Source organism: Ambystoma mexicanum, chromosome 5q (genome assembly GCF_040938575.1).
Source record: "Ambystoma mexicanum isolate Mex_15411 chromosome 5q, UKY_AmexF1_1, whole genome shotgun sequence".
Taxonomy (NCBI): Eukaryota; Metazoa; Chordata; class Amphibia; order Caudata; family Ambystomatidae; genus Ambystoma; species Ambystoma mexicanum.
In genome coordinates this window covers 117,810,131-117,835,385 of record NC_090933.1, presented here as the reverse complement: position 1 = coordinate 117,835,385, position 25,255 = coordinate 117,810,131, and the positions used below count along the sequence as shown (strand labels likewise).

The window sequence follows — 25,255 nt, the reverse complement described above, 5'->3', positions numbered from 1 at the left end:
TACATTCGGAAGCAAGGAGACCTAGGATATGTGGCGCTTGGCCATTCGTCAAGACATGTTCCTCGTCCCTTGCCACCTGACGGGCGTCAAGAACACCATTGCGGCCTCGCTCAGCAGGGAGCTGCGTTCTTGCCACGAGAGGGAGCTTCCCCAGGACCAAATGGACCTGCTTTTCGACAAATGGGACCAACCCCAGTTCGATGTCTTTGTGACAGCAATGAACTCCAAGTACCAGAGGTTTGCGAGCAGGTTTCCTCAACCGAGTAGCAAGGAGGACTTGTTCTCATTCCCGTGCAAGGGGACGGTTGCTGTATGCTTTTCCTCCATTTCCACTCCTGCTACGTGTGATCAACACACTCAGACAGTGCCACTGCAAGATAATACTCGTCGCCCCAGCGTGGCCATGTCCGATCTGGTACCCGGACCTGCTGCGCCTGTCAGTGGCTCCAACCAACCATCAGGCTGCCACTGTTGCCTGACCTTCTCACAAGAGAGGGAGGGGAGAATCTGCACCATGACCAATAGCCGCTGAACCTGAGGGTATGGCTCCTGCAACCCTAGAATTTGGAGGTTATGCTTTATCTGCGGAAAGTAAGGACATCCTGGCCAGGGCCATAAATGTAAGCACTTCTGCCATAAATGGAAGCGCTTCCCTGTGTGGTGCTGGGCTCAAAAGATTACCCCTCTGCATGTCGATGCCCCGCAACTTCTACTGTACTTTCCTTCCTTGGCCAAGGGGGGATTGGCTCACACCTCTATCAAGGTGCATCTCACCGCCATATCCCGGTACACCAGGTCCCGGGGTAAACCTTTGCTGTGGTCGCACAGACTCGTCAAGGAGTTCCTCAATGGGCTCTTCAGGACTTTTCGTTCGGTGAAGGCTCCTGCTCCAGCACTCAATATAGTACTAACTAATCTCATGAGAGCTCATTTTGAGCCTATGCATCATGTCCCGCTCAAGTTTCTCTCATGAAAGACGACCTTCTTTGTGGCTTTCACCCCGGCCAGGCGGGTCGGGGAGATCCAGGCCCTGTCTTGTAGGCAGCCTTACTTGTCTTTCCACGCGTAAAGGGTGGTACTACGTACACACCCCTCCTTTATGCCAAAGGTACCGTCAGAATTTCACCTCAATTAACCTTTTGGTGTTACATGTCTTCTTCCAGAGTCTGGCATGGATTCACATGCGACCCCCTCCCTCCTTTCCCTTTGTGGCTCTTCTTGGTTCACACTGCCACTTTACGCGCCTACCAAATCTGAAGATGGCCACCATGGGTGGAGTTTGGGGGGGGGGGACTGTCATTGGATGGGGCAGTATGACCCAAAGCACAGTGATCGGTTTAGAGGAGAACGTTTTAAAGTGAAAGTGAAACAGTTTTTGCTTTCACCGAGGATTCCCACCCTGACGGGGAATATTCATGAGCATGTGAATCCATGCTGGAGAACATTAGTTACAGGTAAGTAACTTATATTTTATCATAACGGAGAGTTCTAGCAATGCTACGAAATACAATCCACTATATAAAGGAATGCAGAGGACAGACTGTTTCAAAGAAGGAAATGGATGCACTCTGCATACTGACAGGTGGGTTGTCGGTAAAGAAAATAATCGCAACAGTTCAAGGATACTTGGCTTCAGCACAAAGGAAGCAATGGGTATTTAAAATGTCTCATAGGGCCTTCGATGAAGGACCAGGGGGACAGAACCACAATGTACCTTGTGCCTGTAGGTGTTCTTGTTCCTCAACAGGCTATTTCAGGGCACTTTGCATCTTCTGTTACACAGTTCAAGACGGGAGACAGCTGCAGGTATCAGGGGGCAAACAGTTTAGCGAGCAAAGATGGATGGATGGATGGATGGCTGCAGGCTGGCCTACACGGCTGCTCGTGCTCAGGAATCGTTGTCTCTGTGTAAGTCGGCAGTTCAGAAGCACTGTTCGAGACGTCTTGGATTGCTTTAAGCGACTGCGGTGTAGCAACAGTCAGTGTTGCAGTTGATGGCAGCTCGAGGGACTCTGGCTCAAAAATATTATTTAATGCGAATGCCGGTAGATGCTCGTCGATACACTTCTCCTAGCTTCTTCGCTGGGCTTGTCTCATCCAAGGTGGAAGACCCAAAGATGGGGAGTGTGTTGCAGGCGGCTGCCTTGTCCTTGGTTTTGGGTTCAGAGACTCTCTGGCACTTCCCACCTAGGAAGCTTGCGGCAGAGCCTAGCAGGGCATACTGTGTGCTTGCTGGGTACTGGTTCTGGAGCTGCTGGAGGGTACTCTGCATTCGGTATTTCCCTCTGTTCCCTGGGAGATGGTCAGGGGAGGGTCTAGATTCCCTCTCTGAGGTCCTGGCCTTCCTTCATTGGCAGAAGATACAATATGACCCTGGCTGAAGGTACAGTCTGCCTTAGGAGTTCTTGCTTCTGCTTCCGGTGAAGCCTCCAGATGATCTGCCAAAAGAGGGGCTTGACCCTCTTTTAAAGCCAAATGGGCCACTGGGATTAGTGTAGGCTAAGCCTACCTTAATCAACCAATGCTGGGTCCCCACCAACAATCTCCTGTATATGTGAGGTCATAACCAGAGTGTTTTGTGAAAACATGTAATAAGTCCAAACCATCTTCCTTTCTGTTGTGGGTCAAATGGTCTCTCTGGTTAATGGAGCTCTCTGTGGTGCCTGATTAAAGCGGCAGGTCTCTCTTGAAGCTGCAGCAAGACCAGATTTTCTGGCTCCTGGAAACTGCAAACTAGTACCTTTTATGATTGGGTTGGTTGACTATTGTAAACAGGCAGTCCCAGACATGCCTGTTCACCGTCAATCGATACTGAGGGCAGGAGCTGACTTCAGGTTGACGCAGTTGCATATGAAAGGTTGTTGGGGTTTTCTGCCTCCTTTTGTTAGCCTCTGCAGTCAGGCCCCATGTGGACTGGTTTGAATTAACCCTAATTTGGTATGCAAATTCATGCCACCAGCTGCAGGGTCCAAAAACAGGAAAAGGCGGATCCATGGAGCCTTTTTTAGTTAATTAGGCTTGCCATGGCAGGGGGAAGTTTTAGCCCTCCCTCTTTTGGTGGAGATGCATTGTGTACTCCTCCTGTCATATCCAAATAAATATGACTGGATGGACAACCTATAGGCGCAGTCCCCCTTGAGTAAACAGGTCTATGTTTATGTAGTGCATTGAGCATAGGAAAATTTGTGTGGATTGGCCCCACACATTTTTCGTAGGTCTATCTATGATCGTTCAATTTCATTTACATTTTTCATAATAAAAGCCCAGGCGAGGGCACACCCACCTTGCAGATGGTGGAATTCCTTACAATGGGTAAGCGTCAACATGTTGAGCATGTGGTGATGGTGCAAGGCAGATCGGAGAACCTTTGATTTGCTGCTGGTGTGCCTCTGTACATTAAGAGAAATACTGCTTGATTCCTGTTGGTATCTGGAGATATCTCAAGTGGCATTGGCCTTATCACAGATTGGCTTTTAGAGTATTGGCCACTATTTTGTGTAACTGTAAAAGAAATATTGAGGAACCAGGATGCTCATGGAAAGTGTTTTCATTGGAATGGTCGAGTGGAATCTGATGGGTTGTGCAGACACACATGGGTGCTGGTTTAGGTGCAGGTTTTCGAGTTAGTCAAACGCTAAATGTGTGAGCACATCCAGAAAATCACAAACAAGGCATCACGCCATGGGCATCACATAGCTTTTGCAAATATAGCATTAAGTTCCCAATGCTGCATGGTATATCATGACTAGCTAATATGGCAGGGTGGCAGTGTGCAAAGGGAATGTTTAAAGCAGGGATGAATGTACTGGGTGTTAGTGGGGTAGTAGTATTGGATGGTGTGTTTCCTAGAGGCAAAGGGGTCCCAGTATTATACTCGTTTAGAGGAGCTATGGAAGTTTCTTTTTAACTACAATTATAATTTATGGAATTGTTATCACCTGTTACGTTACCTGTCTATTGGTACATTGCACCATTACATACTCGTGATGTCCCCGCTGAATTGAGACTGGAAGATTAAAGTGGCAGCAGGCAAAAGAGTGCAACTTGCAGTAGCTGCAGTGATATATGATATGGCATTTATAACATGCCTATACAAAAGTGTTTCAAGGCGCGACGAGGCAAGGGAGGGGAACAGAGGGAAGACAGTGTCATTCAGATGGCGCAAGTGCATGGGAAGGGGTGGGAGGAGAGTTGGGAGGGTGAGGGAGGGGAGGAGGACAGTGCAGTACATGGGATAAGAAAATAAATAAACAATAAGTAAAGGTACGGCCAGCAGGTGGCAAGTGCAAGGGTAAGTGCAGACATCAGGTGTCAAGTGATGGTAGTGAGACTGTAGGGATACAGAAACAGTCCCATAGTGCAGGGTTGCCAGGAGTGCAGTGCAGGAGTGCGGCTGGCAGGGAGGGGACCTGGGCCCGGGATCAGAGGGCAGCCAGGCAACCAGTGCAGCCAGGAAGTCAGCAAGGGAAGGGAGGAGAAAAAACAGAAGCAAAGAGAAAGGTTTTGAGGTGCTTCCAGAACCGAAGATGATTCTCCTCAAGTTTAAGGGAGGCAGGGAGGCTGTTCCAGAGGGAGGCCCCAGCCGAAGAAAGAGATCTACCACCAGCTTGTTGCTTGGAGAAGCGACTGACCCTGAGGGAGTTTGAGGCAGATAAGCGAAGAGCTCAAGAAGGAAGGTATTTAGGAAGAGAGAGTTGAAGGTATCGGGACCCCAGGCCCCAGAAGGCCTTCTGGATGATGCAGAGGGTTTTGAACTTAATCCTCACAGCAACCAGGAGCCAGTGCAGAGATTTCAGTCCTGGAGAGATACGGTCCCTGGGCTTGTGGCCAAGGACAAGTCTCGCAGTCCTGTTCTGGATATGTTGCAGGGGCGGAGAGTAGAAGCAGGAAGATTTAGAAAGAGGCTGTTGCAATAGTCCAGCATAGAGAGAACCAGAGCTATGGAGACAGTGAGCTTCTGGGGGAAGGAGAGGAAAGGGAGAATACCTCTGAGGAGGTGCATTTGGTAGTGTGACTTCTTAGAGACGTCAGAGATGTGAGGAGAGAAGGAGAGTGTAGAGTTGAAGATGACTCTGATGTTTTTAACCTCACCGGTGGGAGCAGGAAGAGGGCCAAGAGAGGCCCGCCAGAGAGCTACAGGAAAGGAGGGAGCGGGTGTGCCGATGAGGAGAATCTCAGTCTTACTGGCATTAAGGCAGAGGTCATTGGCGGCACACCACTCCTGGATAGCAGGCAGTCAGAGATGAGGGAAGTAGAGGAGGCGGTCGAGAGTAGCCTGAAGATGAGCTGCTGGGTGGAATCTGAATAACACTGAAAGTTGGGGCAGAGAGCAGCGATGCAGTGGGTTAGGAGTGCCAGGTATTGGTTGAACAGCCACGGAGAGAGGTTAGACCCCTGGGGGACACCATAGGTTGAGAAAAAGATAGCGGAGACGAAGGACCCAAGTTAGACCTGAGAGGGTTGGTCGCAGAGGAAAGAAGTCAGCCGTGCCAGAGCCTGACCAGTGATACCCAGGTTATCACGGAGTCGGTTGAGCAGGATGGCATGGTTGACAGTGTCAAAGGCAGAAGAGAGATCAAGTAGGATGAGGACGCAAGGGGTGTTAGAGTCAAGGTCTTCACGAATGTTCAGGAGAGCAGTTTCCGTGCTTCTTTCAGCTCTGAAGCCATACTGATGGTCATGGAGACAACCAACAGATTCAGTGTGGAGATTAAGCTGGGAGATAGCCAGTGTCTCCAGGAGATTGCCCAGGCTATGTGTTGGATGGCTTTAGTTTTCTGATACTTTATAGAGCCCCCATGCGCTATGATCCTTAGAGGTGGAAGCTTAAGATGGAGGTGGTGCCTAATGTATTGGCCTAAAACCTTGTCAGGCAGAAGAGTTACTGAAATAGATGGATTTACCCATCCTGCAAAATGGCAGCAGGTAGTAGGGGCGAGATCCTCAGGTGCAGGGAAACAACAGTTCCTGATCATTTGTCAGAGGCAGCTTTCATGTGTATTTGGATTTCTAGTGGCATAGATATGATTACATGTATTGCTCTTCTGTCACACGAGTAGGTTGGGCTCTAGTTCCTTGAATCAGAAGCCTTTGGTCAACATTGATCAGAAGACCGCTGGCAAGGAGCTACAGTGGTGTGATGACTGTACAAATCCATAACTGCTGAAACCAGTTGCTGGCAGCCTGGGCCAGGTGGTGGGAGTGCTGAATGTAGACAGAGCCTTTGAAGATCATTTCAACTTTACAAGAATTCAATGTTTGTCTTCTCACAGGATTTGATAAATTTTGTGTTCACTGCCGTTAACCCAAAGATGGCCATATTGGAGTGCATGTACATCAAGCAAGCTATCGACCTCCTGCAGGTAGAGTATGCACATGGTAGTACATTGTACATCTGTGGCACCGCAATGGCGACTGTAGGTAACGACAACACACCACTTTTGCCTTCACAGGGTCTACTGGCTGACCGGGATGATAAGCAGCCCAGCCAGGAGCATGTGTCTCGCCTGTTTGTCTTCGCCCTGATGTGGTCAGTGGGAGCCCTGCTTGAGCTGGATGACCGCGTGAAGATGGAATCATTCATCAGGAGCCATGCCGCCACACTAGAGCTGCCCGCTGTAAGCGGAGATGAAACCATCTTCGAGTTTGTCATCAACGACAGCGGTCAGTGGGACCACTGGTCGAAAAAGGTGCGTAATTGTGTCCCATAATACACAATATTTCACAAAAGGAGTAGGTGCTGAGCTTACCCCTGTCCCAAATCCATTGCAAGCATGTCTCAGTCCAGATGACACAGAGTGGCCAAATCAATACTTTTATGCCAGATAATGCCCTTCCTTGTGGGGATAAATTATTGTTGAGCCCCTTAAACCAGCAGAAGTCAGACAACTAAAGCGGACAAAGGATTTGTGGGGATCCTAGGGGTGTACAGGCTTTTCAGTGATCAGGACTCAATTATGTGCTATAATGAAAAATCTTTTTTTTCAAATGAAAGTTAATAGCTTTTTATTTATCAATTGATTGGTTTGCATCAAACCTTTAAAGTGTAAGAAGCAAATGTTAGCCAACACAGATAAGCATCACGAGTTAATAGCTATGCAATGTTGGAATGTTGGAATGTGTCGTTTTTATTGAATTGTAGGGTTTTGGGCTTTCTTTGTGAGGTTATGTGGATTATTCTAATTGTCGTGTTATATTGTGTGTATTGCTATATTGCGCATGTTTTTGTTAAGCGCTCTGATACTCTTGTTAGGCAAGTTTGCGCTATATATATATTTTTTATAAATAAATAAAATAGGGATACCCGTTTGTTGACTCACAACCTTGAGTTACCGCAAGAACTGGGCTCGTTGACCCCTGAATCCATTCAAGTGTATAGGATATACCCAGTAAATGTTAAAGATAAGCATGATCATGTACTTAGATTCAATGTGATTATTTTAATTTTGTATATGTAACTTTATATACCTGACATTTTACTGAGCACATCTCTAACCCAAGCAGTATACTAGGCTGGCAATATCTTCGAGCACATTTGCATTAACTGGGTTTGTCAAACTCTATCAAACGGCAACCAAAAGCGTTGCTAGACCTAAGAGTAACAGCCAAGGGGGATATTGCTGCACTTTGCAAATTTGTATCCCGCTTCAGGGCCGACTTACCCTTTCATCCTTATACAGTCGATAACTCAAGTGCAATTTAAAATGGAGTAATTACATCAGTTTGGACAGTGCCTTAAAGCTCGAGTATGAAGCACTGCATCAAAACGCACAAAATTGTTAAGTTGCTTGTCAACCAGCTTTGCCATCCACCGCATTAGCTTTAAGTGCATCCTGGCAGTACATGGTCATTGTTAATTTTGGTTTCCAATCCAGGTCCCGGAATACATTTACCCTAAGGATTCGGTGCCAGAGTATGCCTCGATCCTCGTCCCGAATGTGGACAACGTCCGGACGGATTTCTTGATGCACACCATCATGAAGCAAGGAAAGGCTGTCCTGCTGATAGGCGAGCAGGGGACGGCTAAGACAGTCATGGTCAAGGTGAGTCCCTCCGAGCACAGCTGCATGGGCGGGGGGGGGCAGAGGCATTCGTGCATATGGAATGGATGGAACAGAGTGGATAGAACGAATGGAATGGATGGAACAGGTAGAGTGATGGAACAGGCAGAGTGGATGGAGCGGATGGGACAAGTGGAGCGGATGGGACAAGTGGAGCGGATGGGACAAGTGGAGCGGATGGGACAAGTAGAGCGATTAAACAGGTAGAGTGGATGAAACATAAGGAGGCTACTAAACGGATGGAACGGATGGTGTGGATGGAACGGATGGTGTGGATGGAACGGATGGTGTGGATGGAACAGATGGAATAGACCGAACAGATGGAATAGACCGAACAGATGGAATAGACCGAACAGATGGAATAGACCGAACAGATGGAATAGACCGAACAGATGGAATAGACCGAACAGATGGAATAGACCGAACAGATGGATTGGATGGAACAAGTAGTGTGGTTGGACTTAGGTAGAGTGATGGAACAGGTAGAGTGAATGAAACCTATGAAGGCGATGGAACGGATGGAGTGGATGGTACAGATGGGGTGCCCGACCTCAAACGCATAACTGATAAACGCCATATCACACCACCATGCTTACTCTCTCCTACACACCAACACTCCTCTAGAACACAGTGATACTATGACACATTCGGTATAGCTGTTCCCATACTAACACCTGCGGCATACTCCCCATCATCCTGACTAAACATCAGCTGAGAACACTGCTAGCTTAAGCGTCTCCTCAGGCCTAACACAGCTACAAATCAGTCTGGGCGTCATCCCCCCAGAATGAACACATATGCCTGACCTCCCAACCACTAAACCTACCGCTAAGAAGCAGCGAACACGCAACTGCCACGTCGGCTGCACACATAGCCGGTGCACACCTGCACCTTATGACCCTTTCCCTCTCTGACTTAGGAGGGCGTTCAACCTACGAGCGCTTTCAGATCATACCAATGATACAAAAGGCGCTATACAAATGCCAAGTAACATAACATCACATCAGTCCCTTCTGAGAGATGCATGCCAGTGATACGATACTTTCTGATGTGAATCCATGCTTACACGCGTTTAGCTTAACAGGGAACAATGCAGCTTTGGTGACTACCACCTAACGCCAATGCGTCCGATTCCAAGGGGACACCCATACGCTACATGCATCCTGTTATTTTTGCAGTGGCTGTTTTTGGAACTTTTTTGGTTTTAATTTATTGATGAAACAGCTAGATTAGCACATATTCTTTAGGCCCTATTTTAATTGGGGCACTCCCAGTCCATTTGACTTAATGCAGCGTTCAGAATACGGCCCTAGATATTTGCACTTCTGTAGAGAAGGTATTCCCGAGCTCTGGTGCTTGCGAGGAAGACGCACTATTAACCACGTTTTCTGGAAAGTGCGATTTCTCGGCCACGAGCCTTTCCTTTTCCAATTAAACCTCACCCCCTGAGAAGGTGACTGCCGTGGAGGCTGAGCGTAAGAAAGATGTCCTCCCTGTAGGCCGCTGCTGCTTTCTTGCCGGCCGTCAGGGGGCAATTTGAGGGTTCCCCAGCAGACCTTGCTTTCCTCGGCAGTAATTTGAAGTCACGTGTCGTCCCGTCCATGCCTGCGCCCACTTGCAGCTCCTTTGATTGATGCGCGTGGCGATGTTAGGAGATCTTGGAGAGGCAGGCGAGAGCACTAACTGCAAACCGGCATCTCTCCCCGTCCAGCCCTCTGCGCCCCGCTATTTCTCCCTCTCTCCCTGTAATGTCACCATTGATTAATGGGAATCACCGGGGAGAGCTCGAGTAACCCGATGAAGGTGACTTCTGCTCTCTGATTGAAGTGATGGAAGGGCTCTCTTAAGGTCAAGCCAGCCAAATTTCTCACCGATGAACCGCGTATTTGAAACAACTAAGCTGATGGGAGTGAACATCTGGTTACAAGATCAGATACTTTTGTTCTTTGCCGAGATCGTCCCACCTGCGTGCCTGCTAGCTTGTGTCCTCTGTAATTAGTGAATAAGGGCATCATTGCATGAGGGTTGTTGAAATGTTAACGTAAAATGAATGTCTGAGCTTTATTTAATTCCTGGTAGGCGGTTGTTTACATTACTAACAAGCACTGACAAAGGCAAAACTGTTGCTGTTGTTTACAAGCAACATATGTGTCCTTGCATCTATTAGTTGCACTGAATTCCTATTAAAAACAAGCATTGGAAAAGGCCAGCAGTTTTGGCTTTTGTGTAGACATTTTTTATTTTATTTTTATTGTTGCGGTTGACTTACAAACTTTCAACAGTAATTACATACAAAAATATATAGTGCCGGCGTTTCTGAAAGGTTAAAAGATCAGATATAAAAGGTGCAATTCATATATACATTATCATGATTTCAGAGCAAAAATATGATACCTATTCATAGTGCATAACATTGCTAAATTCAGATAGCAAAACATAAACAGATGAGATATGCACGTGGACCCTTTAAATACATTATAGTTATTATCCTTACACTTTATATAAAAAAAGGAGCTTATGCATCACTTTAAAGAAAGCTCAGGCTTGACTGCATAACTATAGGGAGCATGGCTCTCTACTCAATATGATAAATATCAGATAATATTATTGAAGCATAGCTTGTAAATTTGTGTCTGTCTAACAATATAGCTCTAAAATGGCCCTGGGTAATTTTGGTCACGCATAACAGCTGCTCTTTAGTGGAGGCATGTTACAGGTGGATCTAATATTCAAGTCCTCATTCCTCTCTCAGGCAACTATGTGAATGATGCCAAAACCCTTAACGCCATCTACGCCACCATACACACATATATAGCGGAAAACTGGCTTTGCCTAAACGGGGACAAGATGGAACTACTCCTGCTTGCCACTGACACACGCATCAACAAATACCAAACCTTCACCATTGACAACACCACCATCCCAGTCTCCCAGTCAGTCGCATCTCTAGGAGTCTACCGAGACAACCTCACTATGTCCAGGCAAGTAAGCGTAGTACCTACCTCTGAAGTAGTAAGTAGCAAACTCCTTAATGCCACCGGACCGTTCCTCTCCACCACCTACTCCCTATCAATTGGACGAGCTATCATAGGCTCTAGGCTAGACTACTGTAATGTACTCTTTACAGGAACCTCTTCAAAAACCTTGGACAAGTTACAAACCCTCCAGAATAACGCCCTCTGCGCTGCACTGCGCATCTCCAAAAGGGAACATATATCTGCAGCCAGACAAGACGCCCACTGGCTGCCTGTCCACCAGCACATCCTATTTAAAACACTGGCAATCATACACAGATGCATACACCACACCACGCCCTCCTACCTCTCCAATAGAATCCTCCGGCAGCTTCCAACCTACTGCAGGTCCCAAGAATTAAAAGGGCAAGAGAGGCGGTGGCACAAGCTTCTCATTCATTGCATCCAGACAATGGAACTCACTGCCCGAGCCCATCAGAAAAGAATCCTCTCACCTTGCCTTCCGCAAGGCCAGCAAAAACAGACTGTTTATCTAAAAGTTGACTTTGTATGATGTCCGCAGCTCTATGTAACCCTGCTGCCCACCAAGATATCTAAGCCATTCTGTGATGAGTGAACCAATGAAAGGAGACTGTAACCTGCCACTCGCCTAAACATTGTATTAACACATGTATGGGGGCTAATGTAACCTATAGCCCACCTCTCTGCTGCAACTAAGACATTTTCATGTAACAGCACCTCAATGTCCCTGGGCTGTGTGAGCGCTTCTATAAATACAAATAAAATAAAAAATAAATAAATCTTCTAATCTTAGTGAGTGTAGGAAGTTCATGGCAGCAAATATTACAGCGTTCTGGTGTCCCTTTAGAAGGCTATTCCATAGCATGTCATGGGAGCAAAAAAAATAAATTCTTATATAATCGTTCCAGATGATGTCTCCTGCTTTGTAGTAAAGCCGGGCAGTAAATGAGATGTTTTAGCATCTGTCTCTGTGGGATTTCTCCACAATCTACAAGTTCTGAGTGATTTGGCCACATCTGTTTGTTAAAGATAACTTCACTCACGAGTAGGCCCAGGATTAAATCTGAAGCGTAAACATTTTCCTCCCACTACCATAAAGGTGATACCTGGCCATAACACAGCAACATCTGCCAAATGGTGTTAGTACCTGGCCGTAATATGGCAGTGCCTAGCAGTTGTCTTCTATCTAATGTTTATTCATGCACCAACACTGTTGGCTTTGCCAAAGCTTGTTTTTGACAGGAACTCAATGCAAGGACACACATATTGCTTATAAATGAAATGGCTGAAGGCTCACTTGGTTAAGACATTTGTATCACTCCCGGAGCTAGAGTACAGCCGCAATAAAGCCATTACATCTCAAAAGACTGCTTAGACACAGCATTGACAGTCCCTTAGAAGCAACAGGCTAGCTTAAAGTTATTGAGGCGAGGTAAGGGGAGGGCAGGTACTGGGTGAGAGTGGACGTAGAGACAAACACAGCCATGGCAGGGCAATGAGTGGGTAGAAAGCCAAACAACTGCAGGCAATGTGTCTCTCCTCACACCCCATCTTCATTTCCCATGCTTATAGTGTTGGCGTGTAGACACTAGCCAGCGCCGTCTAACAGCAGCACATACACCTGCCATTACAACTTCCACTCTCATCTGAACAAGGGCGGTTGCTTAATGGAAGACTTGCATAAGTGGAAGCATGACGAGCTCTGGCGCAACTTTTTTTTGGGAGTTAAATACATTGGAAGAATTCACAAACACAGTTGTTGGTGCACCACTCCAGATGTTCACCCACAAATGCGCCGATTCCTTCATTTGTTTAGTTACACCAATGGAGGTGGCTGTGTGGGCAGGACCTGTTGCCATATCAGAAGACACATTATTCACAAAGCAATGCCCTGCTACTACACATGCCCAGAAAGATGTCCTCGGTGAACGCAGAATGGTGCAAGTGAAAGCACAAACCAGACGCCGGCCTGCCCAGCCTGTCGGTGCCAAGCGGTATTTGCTAAGCCTTTTGTAGGTCCCTTGAAATCCTGAAGGTCAGGCCTGTCCTTGAATTTGGCATTTGCCCCACAGGCAAATTGCCCCAATGGCGTTGCTCTTGGGACAGAGCAACGCCATTTCTTCACGTGCCGTCACCTTCGTAATGCATTTGCACTGCTGGTAATCGGGTTGCATATGCGCAAATGTGGCCAGCAAATGCACAAACTGTATTTGTGCAAACATAACAGCTGTGCGCTGCAGCCCTCTCTTCATAAAATGCATGCTGCAGGCAGGCACTGATCATGAGGCACAGCAGATCTCCATTATGATACGCAGGACTTCCACAATGTATGCTTTCACCTGTCTGTGTCACTCCTCCCTCCCCTTACAATCGTTTATGTTCATGACTAGGCAACGTCGCAGCCAGAGCAGTGTTCTGGCACATTAAGAGGACAGCACGAGAAGAATACTCCGTTTACAGTTGCCATTGCACATGTATATTACTAGGCAATCTCTAAAGGTATTGGGTCGTTTTAACCCTCGCAACAAATAGAAAACGGCTCATATGTGACCTTACCAAATCGAAACGTACTAAGGACGTTTATTTGCTGGATAATTTACCAGTAAGGTGTCTTTCCCAAACTAGTAGGATTGACCTACTGTTTGGAGTGGCCCGTGATTGAAGTGCAGCTAGATGGGCACAAGTTGGTGGGCGAATCGGATGAATCTTTGAAAATATACAGAGAAACATTGAGCGGAGCCAGTGGCCTGAAACCTCATTCGTTGAGGGAGGCTCAGCTCTTCAGAGGAGGGATTTGGGGAATTCACAAGATTCCACGTGGTGTTTGTGAAGGAACATACTCCAATCTTTTTTCATACAATTCAGTGCTGTCGAGTGTAGAGCAGCAAGGACTGACCCTTGACGGGTCCCACTGAGACTGGGCGGATCTCGTGATTGGCCACTGTTTGTGGGTGCTCCCCGTTGTTCTCTTGTAAAGACAGACTATTAATAAGCACTCCCCACCAACCTGAGACTGGGTGATCTTCTGCTCCTCGTTTCCTCCCCTGGTTGCTTGTAGCTACCTTTCTCCCTGATTGCCCGCGCCTCCTAGCGTTGATCCCTTGTGATCCCCTCCCCGTCTGCTTCCCCTTTTGACCTATCAAGTTCTCTGTTGCTTCCCGAAGCTAGGTTTGTCCACAAAAAATACCATGATAATAATAAGCGTTGGCAAAGGCAACAGGTTTGGTATTGTGTAGGCATGGGATCTGTATTTGCTAGGCGTTTGTGTAATGATACTACCTGGCCATAAGAACTCAGCAACTGGAAAATTGACTGATTACCTGGGCATATTATCGCAATGCTGGACAACTGTCTATCTAATACCTCAAGCCTTTGCTTGTTTTTAGTAGTACTCCAGGGCCCGAAGGAGGTATAAATCAAGTGACTTAAGACACACTTGGTTTTGACATTTTGACTGCACCAGTAGCCATTAACAGCTGCAATTCAGCCATTAACTCTAGCCTGGCATGGTTTTTTCTAAGCAGTCTGCCTAGAGTTGTTTCTACTTGAGAGAGGCATCTCAGAGAGCCCAGAAGGATGTATTTTGTGCAGGGGGGGCAGGTAGTGGGTGGAAATTGCCAAAGTGATAATCATGGCCATAGGCAGTTAGTGGGTAGGTAAATAACCAGCTGTGTGTCCCGCCTCACACGTCAGTGTCCTTCTGCCTGTACTCCAACTCCAGAGTATCAGTGAGAGATTAGGAGAAGAATCTGTCAGGTAAAAATAAACTAGAGGCCCTCTGCTATACATATGCAGATTGTCAGTACGATCAGCATGAATTTGGTGCATTAAAGGTAAAAGGAAAAATATCATATGCATACATTTCAAAATTAATTTCTTACCCCAGATGCGGTTTTCGGAACCCATCTTGAAAAAACGTATCCCAACATTATCCATGAAATAGTAATATATATTAAATTCTGTTCCGGCCAGAAAGGCCTATTTTGAAATGTAGCTAGTAGCTTATGTTTCTGCCGGTCAATGGTGGTGTGACATCGTAAAGGCAGCCAGCCTCTCCATACCCACCTGAAACTCAATCCTACCATGCATTCATTCCTGCTGGGGAAGTGCCTGCAACAAACTCACTGAGTCAGGGTTTTTCCACTTAATAAAGTGTGAGGATTATCTAACAGATGGGGTGGGGGGCTGGTGGTGGGCTGGAAATGTCTAACCTCTGACAATGTAGACTTACATTTTCCGTTCATCAATAAACCATTATTGAATCCCTTTAGCCATTTATCAATTAAGCAATAATGTTGGGTTTCAGAGGTGTGACAGGTGGTAACGGCACGGGACCCCCTGAGCCCTTACCACTTAGTACAGCCTTTAGAACCAGGTATTCTTGCTTCTACTGCAATTAGAATCCCAAAATTACTTACTACCTGCTACAATCTTTCAAAATGGGCATTATTACTATTTACACCCCACCCAGCATTGCTAACTGTGGTGTTAAGAACAATTATTTTGTGTGCAATAACTCCTCTCGGTGAGCACATGGCACATTGTTTTATACAAAGGAGGTCCTTGGATCGTCGTCACGGTACACATGTTTGTGGCTGTGTGTGTAGCCCCTCTTGTACTTTAATGGCAAATCAGGGAGGTAGGGGGAGGCGTGCAGCAGCGGCGGAGAAGAGGAGGAAATGTGCCTTTGATCAAGCAAGGTAAGCTGGGGGCTAGGGTGTGGGAAGAGTTGGTTGGTGGGAGATGGATCAGGGGAGAAGCAGTGTGGAAGATCATGGAGGCCAGCGAGAGGTGCATTGTGGCCTCGTGCGAGCAGTATACAGCTTGCTCAGACCCCAGGCACGGATTGGTAGAATTCAGCCTGGCTCCTGAGAAACCTGATTGGGGGATCCACCTGCTAAGGGTGCTAATAGTCATTGAACAATGTTTTTTTGTATTTGTTTAGAGTTACGCAAGCAAATATGATCCAGAAGTTCACGCAACAAAGTCCTTGAACTTCTCATCCGCCACTCTACCGAATATGTTTCAGAGAAGCCTTGAAAGCTACATCGACAAAAGAATGGGCACCACTTACGGCCCCCCAGCTGGAAAGAAAATGACTGTCTTTGTGGACGATATCAACATGCCTGTGATTAATGAATGGGGAGACCAGGTATCACCTAATTTACCCTACCTAGTACATGAATGTATTTGGCATGTGTAGAGAAGCAGAACCTTTTACTGGCATGATGCTAACAGTCAATTCCCTTTGTTTCCTCTTTAGTGCAGGAAAGGTTTGCGCTTAAGCAAATATAATGCTTATAATTATGATATCTGTTGGGTGAACGGGGGCGGTGGGGGCTTGATGGGTCTGGCCTCGATCCAGAAGGAAAGGATTTGCCTTTAACAAGCGAGGACAGAAGAAGCAGTTTCCAGGAGTTGCAATTGCGGCTCAATATGGTGTTGGGGCCTTTAAATGTTATCCTCTGCTGTTGAGTCTTCTGCGCCATATACAGCAGAGTGGCGAGAAGGTGGGCTTCTGAGATGTCCACATGTTCACCCCACCCCCTTGTAGATCCACCAGCACATTTTTCCCCTCAAGTTGAAGAGGTGTCCATGCACATCCCTACACTTAGAGAATAAAACCTTTTTATATTTGTTTTTTTTGGTTGTTGAAATATTTACCTCCGCCATTTTGGCGGTGGTAAAAAATTGGATGGATCCCTATGTGGAGTTCATATTCACAGCCATTTGTATTTACTGCATGCAGGATTACCGACGAAGGATAACTGGTCTAAATACCTCATGACCTGTAATCACATGGGTGGCAAAAACATAAACAACCTGTTTTTAACTTTACTACCGGACCCATATATAGACTCCAGGTATTGAAATAGGGCGCCTCAGCCCTTGATGGTGCTGCACTCTTTACCATCCTCATTTAAAATCTACTCCTCATTATCATTGCCCGCTTGTTTACCCTTTGCCCCAGACTATTCTCGTCATAGAAACTATTTAGGCTAGAGAATTGCCCCTTGCATCGTACAATGGACACTAATCTGGGACTCTCAGTGACTCCATAGAAATAATGGCCGCCTGTAGAAAGCCCCATCCAGAGACCTCTACACAGCTAGGCAGGCGACAGCCATTACCGACTCCACTGTGGATTATTTTACAAGGGGGGGGGGGTCATCTGCTGCAGTGCCATTTCCACTTCCGCCGCCTGAACTGGGATGGACATTGGCATTTTCTGGGTGCCAAGCCATGGCCTGCCGATTTCCGGAAATACCCTGGTATTCCCGAAAAGGCTCCATGTTTGACCACTGGTAGTGCAGTCAAGTCATAATTCTGGGTCACCCTCAGATGTCCGCACATAGTAACGGTAAGTGTCACACGCAGAGATCGGAGGACAAACACTGTAGGACTACTAATGTAGCCCCTTGCCCCCCGACGAAAACGGAGAGTAGATACAAAGGGAATGGATTATATAATGCGCACTGTAAAATGCGCTTCATTCTAGCGAGTCCCAAAAGCCTGAAGGTCCACCTACTTACACTAACCTAATGCAAGCGGCTGAAAATAAACTTGTGATAATAACGGGGCAGGAAAAACCGCCATTTAGAGGGAGAAATGCGTGCATCCTGGCATCTGCTCGGGACAGAACCTAAGCTGATGGCTTCCATCTGAGCTGTAAAGCGCAGCGGTTTCCCACACTGCCCGCTCGCTGCAGCCCTGGGGAAAAGCAGGATGGAGAGAGCAGCAATTAGGACATCTTCATAAATCCGCTTCCTGTGCTGTGGAAAACATGCTCATGCTATGGAATATATGGAATAGGGCAAAAAATGGGCCATGCTTACCTCCATATTGAATTCAAATGCGTGTTTTTTTTATTTGTCATTAAATAATTAATTGGATTTCAACTCTTCAACTTATAAATGTCGAAGTCAACTTTGAAATATGCAAAGTATTAATGGACATTTCAAATGGATTCCTTGCTCCCACAAATTCTGCATCTTTGATTTATATCTCCCAGGGCAGCTGCTCTTTGGAAGTTTTTCCGCTGCCAGGGGGTGCAACAAAGCACCCCAATGCACCATGTTCCGGATATGACATCAGGGCCAGTATATATTGAGGTGCCACGCCAACTGACCTTGTTTCCTTTTTTCTGTGCACTCTGCTCGCTTCAGGAACACCGCTTCGTTAGAAGTTTATTTTTATTTTTGTTTCGTGATGCCTCATCAGTCCAAGTCTTCAGGGTTTAAACCCTACATCGACTGAGGTTATCAGATATCCATCTCCGATCCACATAGAAAATGACTGCAGCAGAGAAGAGCATGACATGTAAAACTGCGAGTCGTGCCATTAGATGCACGCCAAGGTGCTTCTGGAAAGGGTGGCAAAGCTTTTCTCCTTCTTCCATAAAGAGAATGGTGATTGGCACCCTGTGACCTCAAACGGGTCCGTCTCTCACCGAACCAAAGAATGATCTCTGGTCCAAAAGAAAAATCACTGCAAGAGGTCTGTCACCCAGCGGTTTTTAACAACACTTTTCTCTGCCTCCTCCTTTTCCGCATTCACCTTTTCCTCCTCCTACTCCTTGCTCCACAGACTACTCTGAGGATAAGTCACCACAGGTGCCGTTTCCACCCCAGTCCTCCACTCCAGAGGAATAGGAAACCATTTGGCTGAAGATGATGGATATCTTGGTATTATACGTTTTTACCACGTAAAAACGCCCGCAAGCAGCAAAAGACCGAAAATGCATAGCCCGTACGCGGGAACACCAGCCGCGAACGGATCACGCAGATCCGGATATCTTTGCCCAGGCCCCATCTGCTTCAACCCAGCACCCAAGGTTCCAGCCATGGCACTGAAGGCTTCGGCCTTGGCACTGCCAATGGGTCCACTGCACTCAGCTCTGCCATGGCTGTTACAGGCAAGGAACTGACAAATTGCTGCATTGCTCCTTCTGATGCCGCTTCCAACTCCTTCTTCCTAGCACCTTCTGTGCTGGACCGACGTCAAGGTTTATCGGAATTATGCCCACTCCCTACGGGTGCATTTATGTCCTGTATGGGGGAAATTTCTGATGAGGAGGTTGACCACATCGACTTTGGGATGGAACCCTTATGCACCTGGGAGGTGAGGGACAGTTTTAGGGAGAGAAAGGTAACTTGCAAGACCTTGCAGCAGATCGGCAGAAAGCAAGTGGGCTGGACACTTTGTCGGAGTTCAAAATGCTCCTACTCCGGGGTACACCTCAAACCGCTTTCCAGTGCCTAATGGCGGGTACACCTCAAGCCGCTTTCAAGTGCCTAATGGCAATGTGGTAGATACCCTACAATTATCTGCACCTTCTAGACCCAAGGTGCGGTATGAGATAACAGACATCGTGGACGAGACCCTGACAATGGAAGCTCCACTGTTGGAGCCATGAATTAAACCGGCCTCGAAAATGTTCCGAAGCAGCAAAGCTGGAAGGAATATCTATCAGACGAGGAATCTGCGGGAGAAGAATCCATAGTAAGAACATTACAGTAAGGTAATTTCTCCTTTGGGAACATAAGAATGCCCACAATTTTAAATATGAAACATGTCTGTGATAGTGGTTTAGGAAGAAAACCTTTTGCGCGAGAAACAGAAGTTGGACTCTGCTCTGCTCATTGGTCACAATACTCAGCCTAAAAAAAAATGGCATTAAATTGGAAGACATATATAATTTGGGTGCAGAAACAGCCAGAGCCTCACATCCTGTTCTGAAGCTGTCCAGTCTTGTGTGAGAGCTCATCTTGGCAACAGATCTTGGTGTTACCTGGGCTAGCTCTGGCAGGGCTCCAGCAAGACAAACATTGTTGTAGCTCTGCTCTGTCTTGTTCAAGCCTATTTAGTACCCCAAGGGAGGTGAAATTCAGATGTTTGCAAAGTTGAGCACAGAAAAGGAACTTCAGGGGAGAGCAGTGGCATCATTGCAGGGCTTCATTTCACTAAGGTCACTGAGACACATTTTGCTTTTTCTTCAATTTTTCACATTGGTGATGGACATCAATGCGTATATTCCCTCTTGACTTAAAGAAACAATGTTTAACCAGGAATGCCAAACAGATTGATCAATCAATTAAAAAGTCCAGAGCAGTTGCATTTTCCATGTGACTGCACTGCTTAAAATACCAAATCAAATTAAATTCCAGGCCCTCCATATGGCTCGACATACCTTCTCCGATATTGGTCCTCTGGTTCTGGAGAGCAAATTGTTGTCACCTGTTAGTCCATTGGTTAAGACGGGCAACATTCAAAAGGTTGTTTTTCGCCTTGATTCTCAGAGCTTCTATCAGGTGTAGGGCTTTGTCCTTCCAGGGTGCAAAACCCTGGGGCCTACGTTATATTACGGGATGGTGCAAAGGGTGGTAAACAGAGCTCCTGATGGGCGGTCGAAGGTGGCAATTTCATCTGCCTTGTGGGATCTGGAGGGCGGCGGCTGTGCCTCATAAGGTGGCATTGCCCACCCACACGGCACTGCTGGCTATCTCTGCTTTGAACCTGTGTTAAAGTGCTTTAGCTAGGGACCAACCAAGGTCCTCGGTGAAAACACTGTTGTGTGGGTGGGGTCCCTGGCAATTCTAACCACGTATGAGGGATGATGGACTAGAGACTCTCCCTTCTAGTAGTGGCACCACTAAGCCCTACTTCACTTGGCAGTGGAATTGTCCTGTGGTCTTGTCCAGGATCAGACTGTGGCATACAATGGTCTCTGGCACCAATGAAAAAGTGGCCCACAGTTGCAAATAGCAATTCATTCCTTTTGTGACACTATTTGAATAGTACCCAATGGGGAGGTTTAAATTTTTTTTTTAACTTGTTTATTTTTGAAACGGTTGCACAAGCAGAGATAGTACATAGATACAAAATATGCAGTTTAGCATGACACAAAAGGAAAACCGTTTGAGGATCGCACAGATATTCTTTCTTCCCTCACCCCGCTTGTGCCCCCTCCGCCCTCAGTCCACCAGTTCAGGCATCCATTTGGTCACACAGTTCAGGGTCATTCGGTGCTAGCTCGAGGCTATCTCGTAGGGCCAGTCGGGCGGCCCGAGGTTTATAGGTTTGTGCCAGGAACTTCCGGTCGTATTCTGTAAGTGGGGCCCAAATGTCTGTGAACCGGTGCAAGAGACCTGCTTTGGCTGCTGTGACCTTTTTCGCCACCAAAGGTTTGTGCCAGGAACTTCCGGTCGTATTCTGTAAGTGGGGCCCAAATGTCTGTGAACCGGTGCAAGAGACCTGCTTTGGCTGCTGTGACCTTTTTCGCCACCAAGATGTCCCAGAGTTTGCTCCATTACAGGTTCAGCGAGGGGCCATCGTGGTTTTCCATGTGTGGGCCATCGTGATCCTTGCCGCTAATGACATTTGGGTAAAAAGATTGGCGGTCCTTCCAGTCCTTGGATAGGATCCCGGGACTGGTGTGCCTAGTAAGATAACTTCCGGGTCATTGGGACTCGTCACTTTGTGATATCTTTTATAGTGGCAATGCATTGGTTTCAGAAGGATTGCATAGTGGTGCAGGTCCACCACATATGTATAAATGACCCTGGCTGTCCGCATTTGCACCAACATAGGGGGCTAAGGAATTGATTAAATCGATGGAGGTGTGTTGGCGAGCAATACCAGTGGAGGAGCAGTTTATATAGGCACATTCTTAGTGATGCAGAAAGAGGATGAGTGGGCTCTGGTCCAAATATCCACCCAGGTTTGTTCGTCCAGCACGTGCCCCAAGTCCCACTCCCACTCTGTCATATATGGAGGTCTAGGTGAAAGGAGATCATCTTGTAATAGTTTATAAAGACTGGAGATCCTGCCCCTCGCTGGCATTCCCTGCAAGGTAAGTTCGAGAGGGCTGGCAGCTTGTGTAGCATCCCGTCGGACCAGCGAATGAGTATACCAGTGCCGAAGCTGTGCATAAGAGAATCTGTCTGATTCGTTTAAGTGAAAGGCCAGTTTGCAGCTCTCGAAGGTACGGGGCTGGACATTTTAAAAGAGCTGCCCTAAGGATTCCAAACCTCACGCAACCCAGTTTTTAAAATTCAAATGGTGAGACCCAGGGGAGAAGGCCAGGTTGTGGAAGATTGGGGAGTTCGGTCCTAGGCCACGTGTGATTCCCTTGGATATAAATGCCCAATCCCAATATTAAGGGTGGCCTTGGTGGAGGTCAGGATCCCAGTCCAGGTCCAACGCAGCGGGGTGGGACATGTGGAAGGAAGCAGAGTGGAAGCGAGAGTCGAGACTGCTCCAGTACGATCCATTTCGGGGGCTTATCTATTATGCACCACGTTGCAAGTGTGCCAGCTGTGATGCCACCTGGTATTTACGTAAATTAGGGATTCCCAAGGTGAGAGTTGCCCATCATAACTTTCTGGGGTATTCTTGACTTCTTACTCCTCCATATAAACCGGCGTAGTGGACTGCTGAGTGGTCTGCAGTCTTTGGCAGTCACCCAATTCCTTGTATGCTGGTTGCTGCGTCTATCTACAGTGCATATTGTGTGAGTGGGAGGACCCATTTACTCTGAAGACCACTCAGCAGTCCGCTCTGCGGGGAAAGTCTGTTTTTGAATTCTTTGGCAGTCTGTGGTGGTCCGAATGGACGATGAAACGTGACATTTTAGGAGCAGCCGCCTCCACGGTGTGGACAGCGACCTGCGCCCCCACTCACTCCACCACCATGGAAACCTGTGTCTGCTGGGCCTAATGCGCCAAACCCAGGTAAGAGCAAGGGTTCTAAGGACGCAATTGGCAAAATGACCTCAGCCGTTAGTCAGCCGACTGACGCGAACACATTGAGTCCTCCTATTTCCAACCTGCCTCAGAACTTGACAAGTCGGGTCATCGCCTCTAGGAACAATGTCTGGCCAGACTTTGGGTCGCTCGTGGCTGACGCATGGGAGGAGGGCTCTGCGTTCGATGATCAAGCTGCAGAGGAGCTGCCCTCTCCCTCCCCGAGCGACTTTCAAGTAACTCACCCTGCCCTGTTGGCTGCAGAGTCTGGAGCAGGCCCGGGGATGGGGGGGGCAGGACCTTACCTTTCGCTCCTCCTTCGGCAGCAATGTCGCACTCGCTGCCTCTCTCGACAGAGGATCCCGGCGATGTGGATGGCCAGCCGTGAGGGAACCAAGTGGATCTGCCCGATGCTCTATTGCAGTGCTCCTCTCTACTTTTCGCCAGGGGGTCCGCCCTCCTGCCCAGCTTGATAGTGGACGTCGATGTGCATCCGAGCTTGGAGCTGGAAGATTTGGCTTCACCACCAGGTGACAGCCCTCCAGGGGTGGCGAGGGGAGAGGCTGATTCCTTAGAAGGTCCAAGCAGCGGGCTGAGTGGAGGGTACGGTCTCATGGAGCGCGAGCGGTTGCAGGAGCCCAATAGCCTGGGGGCGGGGCTTGCTGGTCTTTCCCCCCTGAGCAAACGGGTGGACTTGCTCCCGCAGGAAGCACAATCTAAAGGGTGTAAATACAAACTGTTGAATGCTTACCAGCGTAATATTAAAAAGCCTGGGAGAAAAAAAAGAAAAAGGCCTCCAAATCGACAAAAACGCAAGTTAATACGACTAATGCACATGCAAATCAACAAAAACAAGTGATCTACCATACGCTCCAAACATTTTTCAAAACTAAACTGATGGCAATTTGTGCACAAAACAACGACATCTCTGATGCTGAATTGATCGAAGGAGCGGAAATCATGATTGCCCCCGCTATCTAATACTTCACTCAGCAATGATGAGATTCCGGAAATGCCTAATAAATGGGGTGCCCAACAGACAAACCACAAACGGGCGAAGAGACTCGAAAAGAGAAAGACTGTCCAGAGAAAAAAAACTTGTGCGGAAGTGGCACTTTGGCAAACCGCTCATGAAAAACCTGTTGGAGCACGAGAAGGATCCCATAATTCCCAAACCCCACCGCCCTCCCCCACCCCACTGGAGGGCGACGAACTGCAAACTCTGGACCATTCCCTTGTTAAACCAGCATTAGGCAAAAATAGTGAGAGCGACCACGTCTCACACAATGATCTCCCTCTTTGTAATGATCTCCCTCTCAATAAGTCATTGAGCCCTAGGGCGCGGGGACACCTCTCCATTGATGTGGATCCCAACATGCCTTCCAGACTCTAGAGCATTTACTCTATTTCCAACCACCTGGGTGCAAGTCCCCGTCTTCCATCTAGAGCGAGGACAGAGACGAGGGTTCGTCTAGCATGTGAGCATCGGACGAGAATACGTTTGGATTACTTCACACCAAGGGAAACTTCGGCACTGATCACTCCATTGAAGAGACGTACAAGCGAGTCAACTATTTCATCAACAAAAGGAACTCCCTCTAAGAAGCTAGACCTTATGACGATAATGTCTACTATCACGATAGCTTTGGCCCCATTTTGTAAGTTGTACGAGTCTTTAAATGACACACTGAAAGACCTAATGTCTCTTGTAGCCCTAATGCACACAAAGTTTTTTTTCTTGAAGGCTACGTGACGGCTAATAAGGAGAAAAAAAAGACACCTGGCGAAACAACTTCTATTTCAACAAAGGATGCTCAGACCGATTGTGGAGGTTTAACTGGAGGTTTAACTGCATCAAAGGCAACTGTGGCGTCTCAAACGGGTAAATTATTCGATTTGTTTACGGAAGAAAGTAACCCTATGACGCCGAATAAGACTCTTCCAAATGATGGATTTGGCCGCTCTGATGAGGAAGGTCAACAGAAAGCACCAAACTCTCGATGTACAAAGAGAATGGTTCGAGCGCCACCTCATTGAAACCCCACTCTTGCGAAGAAAGCTAGGATCAACGGCTCTGTCATATTTGCCACATCTAGCCTTGGGGACATTACTGGTTTACCATCAATAAAAGCCCCTAATACCTTGGTTGTGGAGGAGAAAGGGAATGAATCCACCTCTTCCTATGCAATCTTCTCTAAAAGACTAGGAGGTACCTTAGGAGACTCCACAGTGAAAGTCATAGCGAATGACACAGAGAAGCCCTCCAGCAAAGGCACTTTAATGGAGAGGAGCAAGTGTGCCTCCTCAGTGACATTGCAAGTGTCGGCTAAGGATGCACTTTCTAGTCAAAAATCAACCTCAGGCCTTAGGGCTAAGGAAAAGTACAACAAGGGAGGTTCGACCTCAGACAAGGAATCAGTTGACCTTCTGAACATGAGTCTCTTCACGATAGAGG

The 25,255-nt window shown here is 47.3% G+C and overlaps 1 protein-coding gene across 1 annotated transcript in view; it reads left to right on the top strand.

Annotated features, from left to right (window-relative positions):
* Positions 1-25,255, top strand: part of LOC138497282 (dynein axonemal heavy chain 5-like) — a 1,499,851-nt gene that overhangs the window by 799,657 nt on the left and 674,939 nt on the right. Inside the window, exons 49-52 of the mRNA XM_069620634.1 lie at positions 6,273-6,362; positions 6,453-6,689; positions 7,875-8,042; positions 16,002-16,208. Of these exons, the coding sequence (XP_069476735.1) occupies positions 6,273-6,362; positions 6,453-6,689; positions 7,875-8,042; positions 16,002-16,208 (702 nt within the window). The remainder of the gene's footprint in view (positions 1-6,272; positions 6,363-6,452; positions 6,690-7,874; positions 8,043-16,001; positions 16,209-25,255) is intronic.